The sequence below is a fragment of the Berghia stephanieae genome, chromosome 1, assembly GCF_034508935.2.
Source record: "Berghia stephanieae isolate SIO BIC M18660-M18661 chromosome 1, UCSD_Bste_1.3, whole genome shotgun sequence".
In the NCBI taxonomy this organism is placed as follows: Eukaryota; Metazoa; Mollusca; class Gastropoda; order Nudibranchia; family Aeolidiidae; genus Berghia; species Berghia stephanieae.
The window spans coordinates 2,758,056-2,768,055 of record NC_088360.1 but is presented as its reverse complement, the minus strand read 5'-3'; the positions used below and the strand labels follow the sequence as shown (position 1 = coordinate 2,768,055).

Genomic DNA, 10,000 nt, shown 5'->3' with positions numbered 1-10,000 from the left:
AATGGCAATTGTTATATCTGTCAACTTCGATTTATGATTTTAATAATCTAAATGAAGAGTAATATATTCTACATCGTTTATTCCTATTGTTTTAAATAAATGTTCCCACATTATTTCTCCTTGATTTTTCGTTTTTTGATTATGATTTCTTCTCCTTTTATTCCTTAAAAAAAATAACGATAAGTATTCCCCTATATCAGTGTCTTGCTGATAAAGGGGAAACCCAAAACGTCCACAGTATCTGTCTTCGTTTGATAAATTAAAGCTTGCATTTCAATACTTATCTTTATTATTTCCTTCGATATTCAAGCAGCAACATTTTCATTATTTCATTCCTTTAAAACCTAATTCATTCATTTGATGTAAAAATTTACTTTTCATTCATAAATTGAAAAAAATTTGAATAAAAAAAGTATCAGTATATAGCCATGTTTGAGACCATATTCTATGTGATAAAGTGCGGCTATGTGGTGTAGTGGTATGGCACTCGCTTTTGGATCCGAAGGTCCTGAGTTCAAGCCTTGCTCGGCGCATAGTTGAGTCCTTGGAAAAGGCCCTTTACTCACATTCTCTCACCATACACAGGTGTATAATGAGTACCTGACCGTTAACAGCATTGTCTCTCTTGGAAAAAAATTGTAATACCTATCGCCTGACAGGCCTCATGTCTCATTCTACGTGTTACGTGTTGCTTTGGTCAGGGACCGCTTGTAAAGCGCTTTGAGCACATTAAGTGGATATCGCTCTATATAAAAGCTCAATTTTTAAAATTTATTAAAATTTTTTTTGGATAAATATGTGAGAATTAACTATTTAATCCATTCCATGGCCCAGTCAAAGATCACCTGCCATTGTCTCCATTTTACCATCTCCAAAGGAGGAATCATCGTGGCTGTTCAAAAGACCACAACTTCACAATGACGAGTAGGTTTGTTATTATTATTGTTGTTATTATTACTTATATTATTATTATTATTATTATTATTGTTATTATTGTTATTATATTATTATTATTATTATTATTATTATTATTATTATTATTATTATTATTATTATTATTATTATTATTATTATTATTATTATTATTATTATTATTATTATTATTATTATTATTATTATTATTATATTATTTATTGTTATTATTATTATTATTGTTGTTGTTTTTTTGTTGTTGTTGTTGTTCTTTTCTTCTTCTTCTTCTTATTATTATTATTATTATTATTATTATTATTATTATTATTATTATTATTATTATTATTATTATTATTATTATTGATAACGATATTACAAGCGCAAGTTCATGGAAAGTTACCAAGTTTTAGAGCAGCAATGATATTATTACTTAATAGATTTTTATATTTGACAATGATGATAAACATAAATTATGAATTGAAACTGTTCAGTTTTAGAATGAATGATCTGCATGGATTTTGAACTTATTGAATAATTAAGATGTTTCCTTTTTTATTTCACATGTATTTAGCATTTTGAAAATTATTTACACATAAAATAGTCCTAGTACATTGACGATTATAAATTTATAAAAGGACGACACCGTTTAATAACTTAAACCAATAATTACGAAAGTCTACTTAAATTTTTTCTGAATATGCAAAAATCTGCATTTTGCATAAATATTTTTGTTGAAAGATGACTCAAGAGATTTTATTTTTGTTTTTGTCGTTTTTTTTTCTTTCATAGAAATTCAACGTCTGTTGAGGATGGCTTGGACATTGATGAAAAACATGCCGATCTTCTCTTGAATGTACAAAAATTCAAGTAAGTCGGTCAAAATATGATACTTTTTGGCTTACTAAGACCTAGTTATTTTTCACAGTTAATCCTTTGAAATATGTCCTGACATTTTAAGTTTGTTAATAAAATCTTTGAATTGCATTCATTCTTTTATTACAACCGGTATGCAATGGCTTTGTTAAATTTATTAAGAGGTGAGGGAGTTTTAAGACTTTAAGTTTTTTTAATTTTAATTTTATAATCAATTTTTTCATTTAAAAATATTTTTAGGTTTGTTGATTTCCGTTACATCTTTACTGTAAGGTAACTCGTGATGCTATAATTTCGCATTCATGCCATGTGTGGCTATGTTGTCTCCTTTGGATTGGAAGGTCATAGGTTCAAGTCTTGCTCTGCGCAGTGCATAGTTGAGTCCTTGAAAAAGGCTCTTTCCACACATTTTCTCACCTTACTCATGTGTAAAACGAGAACACCTGGTTATTAAGAACATTGTCTATGTCAGAAAAAATTGTAATATCGCCTAACAGGCGTAATGCCTTGTCCTACATGTTAAGTATTGTTGTTGGCTAGGAACCCCTTGTAAAACACTTTGAACACGTTTAGTGGATATTCCGCTATATAAATGTTCAAGATTTATTTGATGAATCTTGAACAGATAAGTTCACTTTCATATTTATCTGGCAGGACTGGCATTCTTGGTGAGCCTTACAAAATGTTTAACCCACAAACTTTGTCCCTGATTGGAGCTGAGAATGAGGATGAGGAAAACGAGGGAGAAGAAGGCGAGAAGACGTAAGTTTTCAGGACAGAAACTTGTTAGGGAATGTAATAATAAAAGGATTACGTCAATTTTTGATTGTTGCCTTTTTAATTCTTAACAAATTTGAGTTTAGTTTTAATTTAACTCTCTACTATTTTCAGAAGTATTCTGGAAATACCATACTCACATAACACCCAAAAAAATATAATTTTTTAATAAATTTAATTCAAAAGCAGGGTTTCCGATAGCTCAGTTTGTAGTGCATTCGCCTCACAAACAAAGTGGCCGAAATCAACCCCAGGTGCAGTCGAGATTTTTTTTCTGACCCCCCCTGTCCACGCAGCAATGAATGGGTAGTTGAATGTTAGATTTGGCGGAAAGTACTTTGCGATAGACTAGCATCCCATCCAAGAGATAGCAAGCAATTGCTATTGTCCATTTCATGCTATAGAAACTGGGATAAACTCCGGCTCCATGGGCTCTGAAAGAAAATCAAGAGCAATAAGTACAACATATTTTTTTAAAATTAATTACATTGAATCTCGAGACTGGGTCCTTTTGACCTCCCATTTTCATGGTGGAATGTATGAGGTCACTCTTGTTATGTCTGCTCCTTTTGTTTATTTGTTTTTGGGTTTATTTTTCTGGCCTTCCAGTTTACTTTCTATCATTTTCAAAGAATCAGATTACTTGTCTTTGCCCTAGCCCAGTTTTATTTATTGATAAGGATTTTTTTTGGGGGGGGGGGGGGGGGGGGGGGGGGGGGGGATTTGAAAGCATCTCTTTCGGCAGAGATTCGGTGCTTGTGTCTGGCTTGGACTTTTATTATCAAGTTCTGTTGAACTTTTGGTTGTAAGCTCCAGAATTATAATTGATGACTAACTTCATCCTTTTTACCGGTGCTCAAATGACCTAAAATATTGTAGGTCCACTAAAATATTCATAAAGAAGCAAACAACCAACAGTAGGATACTTTGTGAAATGTATTCTGAAAATTAGTCTTTGTCTGATACTATTTGGAAGATTGAGTGTTGCCTATAAATTCAAGTTTTTGTCTTGCCCAATGGCAGGAAACTGTGGATGCTTTGAGATAAACATATCGAATTCCAAATTTCACTTATTGTACAGTTTGTTTTGAAAATGATTGTATAACTAAGAGTGCATGTGGACGAATCTGGTAATTTGTTTCTGTGTTTTGTTTTGTCAGGGGGCAGAGTGGCCCAGCGGTGCGGTCTTTGCTTCAGACCTGAAAGGCACCGAATTCGATCACCTGCTTTGTAAGGCCTTGAGCAAGTCACCTGCCCTAGCACAGTTTGCTGCCTTGCTCTGCGGCTGACGCCTGGGTTATTCCAATCTTCCCTTGGAATAGACTCTAGACACAAATTTCCTCTATGGGATGAAGAAAGAGCATTTTATTTTTTTTATGTATTATTTTTTTTTTATATTGAGTTTTTAAATCTGCAGTTTTTTTTAAATCAATGTGAGCAGTTTTTACCCAGTCTACTTATACCATTGGTGATTAACCTCTCTGCTAACAATTTTCATTTTTTTTTTCTAACCAGGGCTGGAGAAGATTCCTTAGCACAAGAGAAGAGTCAGGCATCAGGTAAAGACATATTATTATTATTATTATTATTATTATTATTATTATTATTATTATTATTATTATTATTATTATTATTATTATTATTATTATTATGTTATTATTATTATTATTATTATTATTACTATTATATATTATTATTATTTATTATTATTATTATTATTATTATTATTATTATTATTATTATTATTATTATTATTATTATTATTATTATTATTATTGTTATTATTACTATTATTATTATTATTATTATCATCATCATCATTATTATTATTACTGTTAACATCATGATTCAAGGTAAACCTTTGTTTTTTCCCACATCTAGACCGGGGAACAAGTCGTCAACAGACGACCATCTCACCCGCCACGACAGAAGCTTTCACTGACGACGATGAGGAATGAATGATACAGATTCTTATCCCATTTTCACCATTCTTTCAAATCAGAAGTTTTCAAACTTTATTCAATCTTAGGCTTTCGCCAATAAATCACACAATTTGATGACAACATACATGAAAGTGGGAAAAAATGGTAAATGGAAAATATCACTTTAACATAAAAGGAAGCCATTGCCACTAGATCTCTCCTTACTGGCCCTTTTCAAGATTTTTACTGAAATTATGACAAACTGACCCACCATACAAATTGCATTTTTAAACTTAAATTTACAAGAATTAAGTACATGCTATTCATCATTTTAATCTAAGAAATTAAGGAGCAGACACCGATGTAAGATAAAGATATAAACAAGTGTGTAGACCGATTTTTTTGGATTTTTTTGTTTTGTTTTTTTTCTTGTATTTTTCTTTCTTGCTTTGCCTGGCACCTTTCATACACACTTGTTTATATCTTTATTCATAATTTTATTGAGCAAAACAAGCTTTACAAAATAGCATTACATTTTTGTTAATAAAATAAAGTTGTTTTTTTTTTCAAATTATTGTGTGATATATGAAAGAGATCTGAGTATGAACTTTGATTTTGTTGGTAAAGTAGTCCTTCAGAGCCAATAGGCCCAGGAAGCCGGAGTTTATCCCGATTTCTAAGCGTGAATCGAAATATAACAAGTGCTTGCTATCCTTTGGATAGGACACTAGTCTAACACAAATTACTTCCTGTCAGATCAAACAGATCCAGCTACTCAACAATCACTCCTGGGTGGACAAGGGGGGTCAGAAAAAAATGTCGACTACATCCCAGGATCGATCTTGGTTCCTTTGTGTATGAAGCGAGTGCTCTACCACCTCAGCCATTGGGACCACTTACAGTTGGTAAACAGAGGGTTATAGTCATAGAAAAAGAAAAAGAATCATTTTAATACAACCCCTAATCATCTTGTGATACTTTGTGGAAATATAAAACTGTTGGGGAGTGGGGGGGGGGGGGGTTGGCAATGCTAAAGGTGACACAAAGTTGCCAATTTTCTATCTATTTACGGAATTTAGCATGTTATAAGCCCTTAGTATATTTTAAGTGCATGTCTTTTTACTGGAGTCCAATGCCCTGGTTTATGTGTTTGCGTAAAAGTTCAGTAAATCTTTCCCCCTTGAATTGGCAACCCTGTATTATCATCTCATATGTGCTAAGCGCGAACTATGAATAGTTATTTGTATATTCTAGAACTGATTTAAACAGCTGGTTCAAATAAAACAGTCGCATTGAATATTAAAAGGTTTGCAAAGCCTATTAGCTCTTGAACGATTCGACATATCTTGTCAAATTACAAGGATATAGCAGTTTTAAATCATTTTTTTAAATGATAGAAATTATGGAGCAGACAAATAAAGAGTTTTTTTTGTTTGAAATTACGTCTTCTGCCACATCATCATTAGATATCATCGCCTAAACATTCCATGAAGGAATATAGATGATCCATCAAAGATAATGTCTGATGTCAACAGGGATCACCCATGTTGTCCAAAGTGAGCAAATTGGAGGTTAATAATTTTGCACAAGGGGAAAAAAAAAACACGAAAGTGACTAAGCAGGGCTCGAACCCGGGACCTTCCAGGTCACAGTGCAATGCCTTAACCACTCGGCCACTTCGCCCATCTTCAAAAGATAGTATCAACGAAATTAGAATCATATTGCCAAGATAATAATATATAATCACAACAACAACAAGCAACAATATATATTACAGGTTTACTTTTTGTTTCTTTATTGTTGACGGTGTGCATGTTCCAAATTGTAATATTTAATTTTTTTTCTGCTCCAACTTTTAAAAAAAAATTTAATTAAAAGAAAATATCTTTTGCAAGTCAGAAGCCATGAATCTGTATAATGTTGTAGATAAATGATAGTCGGTAATTGTTACAATTTTCTATAAAAAACAAAAAAACAAAAAAACAATGGTTTAAAATTATATAAAAATATTAAATCAGTTTCTACTTCATATGTGTTATAAATATTTATGCTGCTTGACTTGACTTGATCCTCTTCGGTCCTTGTGGATCACAGGCCTGTACGAGCGTCCGCCATCTACTTCTGTCCCAGGCCATCTTCTTGGTATCCTCCCAGGTGAGGTCTGCCATTAATTCCATTTCTTCTTACAGTGACGGGCCCCTCCATGTCTGTTTTGGACGCCCCACCTTTTGTGTCCCCTTGGGGGTTCCACTCAAGAAAAAAAAATGCATTATTTTCTTCTTGGAGATGATTGTTACTGTTGTTTACATTCCACCCATTACAAGGGTCCTATATTTGCAGGTATGATAACCGGGTGCAATTATGGGCCTGATTTAATATTAATATTATGGTTGAGAAACAAAGCATTTCACGTTGGATTGAGCATATTTCCATGACAACAATGAGCTCATAACCATTTGGGTTATCAGACCTGCAAATAATCACACGTCGGTCTATTATGTCAAATTTAGCTTTGTACCAATTTCTTCCCGGTAACCCCATTTTTTCAGTTTAAATCTACTGGACTATAATACATTTCATCTATATATTATGTCTATAAACAATCATTTAATCGATACAACGATGAGAAAAAAAATGTTTATATCTGTTTATTGTTACATTTAGTTTAAATGCTCAGTTCTCCGTCCTTTCATTGTTATTGTTTTCATAATTCTGGTATAATAATTATTATCGTCGCCATCATGAGTATCGCTATCATCATCATGGTCATCATCATCATCATCATCATGATCATCATCACTATCATGATCATCATCATCATCATCATCATCATCATCATCATCATCATCATCATCATCATCATCATCAGCATCCTCCTCCTCCTCCTCCTTCTCCTCCTCTTCATCATCAACATCATCACCACCGCCATCATCACCACCAACATAACCAAACACCAATTTTACTATTATTGTCATAATCATTTTCATAAGGATCTTAACCTACAAGTGTGCCGTGTCTGAGAGGAACAACAACAACAACAACATCAAAATAATGTTGATAATATATTGTATGAATTGATTCACGTACGTAATAAAAAAAAATATGACATGATTTTGTTTTCGATGTCCTTTCCGAAGTTACTCCTCTCGGTGACTCTTCACAATATTATAAAAGACTCCCCCCCGCCCCCCCCCCCCAAGAAAAAAAAACATTGAGATTTTTAAAATGTATATAGCGCAATATCCACTAGACGTGTTCAAATCGCTTTACAAAAAGGTTTTTGGCCTACAGCAACGCGTAACATGTAGAACGAGACGTGACGCTTGTTAGGCGATATTACCATTTTTTCCCCACAGACAACACTGATAACGACCATGTAGGTACTCATTTTACACCTGAGTACGGTGAAAGAATGTGAGTAAAGAGCCTTTTCGAAGGACTCAACTAGCCAGGCTCTAACACAGGACCTTCTGATCCGAAAGCGAGTTACATACCACAAGACCACACAGCCGCACCAAATGTAGACTTCGACCATTCTATTGTTCTCGGAAAAGGCTGGGGTTTTTTTTTCTTTCTTGTGTTGATCAGAACATTTTTTACGTTAAATACCGATGGATTAAGATAACTCATATTTTCAAAATTTTCAACCTGAGAATTTGTTTCTAAAGATTAATAAATAGATTCTAGTTTTGGCGGGCAGAGGACATATATTTGAAGGTCTGATAACCGCGCCCCATTTTGGGCTAGATTTTACATTGTTGTAATGGACAATATTTTGCTTTTGGTTTGAGAGTATTTCCATGATAACAATGAGACTGAGACCTTAACAATTTAGGTTATCAGACCTGCAAATCTGTACACGTCGACCGAGGGAGATTTTATGGCTATCCTTGAATGTGTTTGTGTATGTGTTGGGGGGGGGGGGTTCAGTTGGTCTACCCGGTTTTTCTTTTTTTGCTTGTTTGTTTTGTCCATCCATATCATAACATGTACGTACCTGCTTTCCCGTTATGGTCTAGACTTGAAACAAACTAGAGCTTTTCAATAGCCCAATATCCACTAAACGTGTTCAAATCCCTTTCAAAGTCTCCATGACCAACAGCAACAACAAACATGTAGAACGAGACATGTTAGTCAATATGTAGGGATTTTTTTTCTCCGACAGAGATAACGCGGTTAACGGCCAAGTACTCATTTTACATCTTAGTAACATCAGAGAATGTGAGTAAAGAACATTTTACAAACTATGCACCGAGCGAGGCTCGAACCCCAGGACTTTCCGTGGGCAGGGGGTACATACTGTGTCTTCTATCCCCTTATATCTGTTTTTCAACATGCTTTCTGTCTTTGTCTTGGAATGAGATTACTTGGTTTTGTCCTTGTCCTGGCCAGATGCCCTGACTGAGAGGGAAACAGTCGAATGTATAGTTAGTTTTGGGAGATGATAATTTTTTCATTGTAAATCATCTCTCTGTTATGCACTGTATTATGCTTTCTTTATCTTATATATGATTTGTAAAACATTTGAGTGTGTTCCTCTTAGCGGGGACCTGTGCTTGTGTCTGGATGAGACTTTTAGTGATCTCAAACTAAGTACTTTGATAGTGTGCTTTTGGAATCTACACCTGTTTCTTATTTGAACCAATTCCCCTTTGTCTTCCCTTTTCTTGGATGCTTTATTGTAATTCTAGAACTTTTTACTATCCCATTTTCTTCCTTTTTACTGGCGCTGATATGACCTTAATGTGTTGAAAGCGCCGTAAAACCCTTAAAAACATAAAAATCATAAACTTTCCGTTCTGAAAGCGACTAATGGCCCATTTAGACGAACAGTTAATTCATCCATAACCAGAGGGATATCTAGGAACTATAGGCGAAGTGACGACAACTCTTGAAGACAACTGAGCGTGTAAACGAAGAATTTAACTGTTGTCTGACTGAAAACTGTCATGGCATCAGTTAATTTCTTTACACGCTCAGTTTTAATGAGTTGTTACTTCGCCCACAGTTTCTGGATATCCGTCAAGTCGTGGATACATTAACTGAAGGTCTAAGTGGGCCATAAGAGAGATAATCGATACAATAATATCACGATGGTAAAGTTATAGCCTGACAATGACCAAAAAATGACGTCAAAAGGCCACAAAAGAAAACAAATCGTGAGTTGTATTCAATAGTTCAACCAATAAAATAACTTATTTCCTTGAGGTCTACTAACGACAACTCACTAGACGCTACACAAACCTAAATAATGACGTCAAACTGCCAGTCCTAGAGGGTTCTTGTGTCAGGCTATATGTTAACGACAATCTGAGTAGCCTCCCTGAACTCATAGCCTGACACCCCCCCCCCAAAAAATAATTAAAAATTTTCTTTAAAAAAGCAAAACATACAAAAAACAAAGAAATGACGCAAAAGACCAGTCCTTGGTCACAAAACAAAACAAATCATGAGTTGTATTCAATTGTTCAACCAATGGGCCATTTGTTTCATTGAGCACTATTAACGACAACTCC

The 10,000-nt window shown here is 34.0% G+C and overlaps 1 protein-coding gene across 1 annotated transcript in view; it reads left to right on the top strand.

Annotated features, from left to right (window-relative positions):
• LOC144966192 (protein phosphatase 1 regulatory subunit 36-like) overlaps positions 1-5,424 on the top strand; it is a 20,654-nt gene extending 15,230 nt beyond the window's left edge. The window contains exons 13-17 of the mRNA XM_078902352.1: positions 835-924; positions 1,702-1,779; positions 2,440-2,547; positions 4,078-4,121; positions 4,444-5,424. Of these exons, the coding sequence (XP_078758478.1) occupies positions 835-924; positions 1,702-1,779; positions 2,440-2,547; positions 4,078-4,121; positions 4,444-4,520 (397 nt within the window). The 3' untranslated portion in view covers positions 4,521-5,424. The remainder of the gene's footprint in view (positions 1-834; positions 925-1,701; positions 1,780-2,439; positions 2,548-4,077; positions 4,122-4,443) is intronic.
• Positions 5,425-10,000: the final 4,576 nt, after the last annotated feature.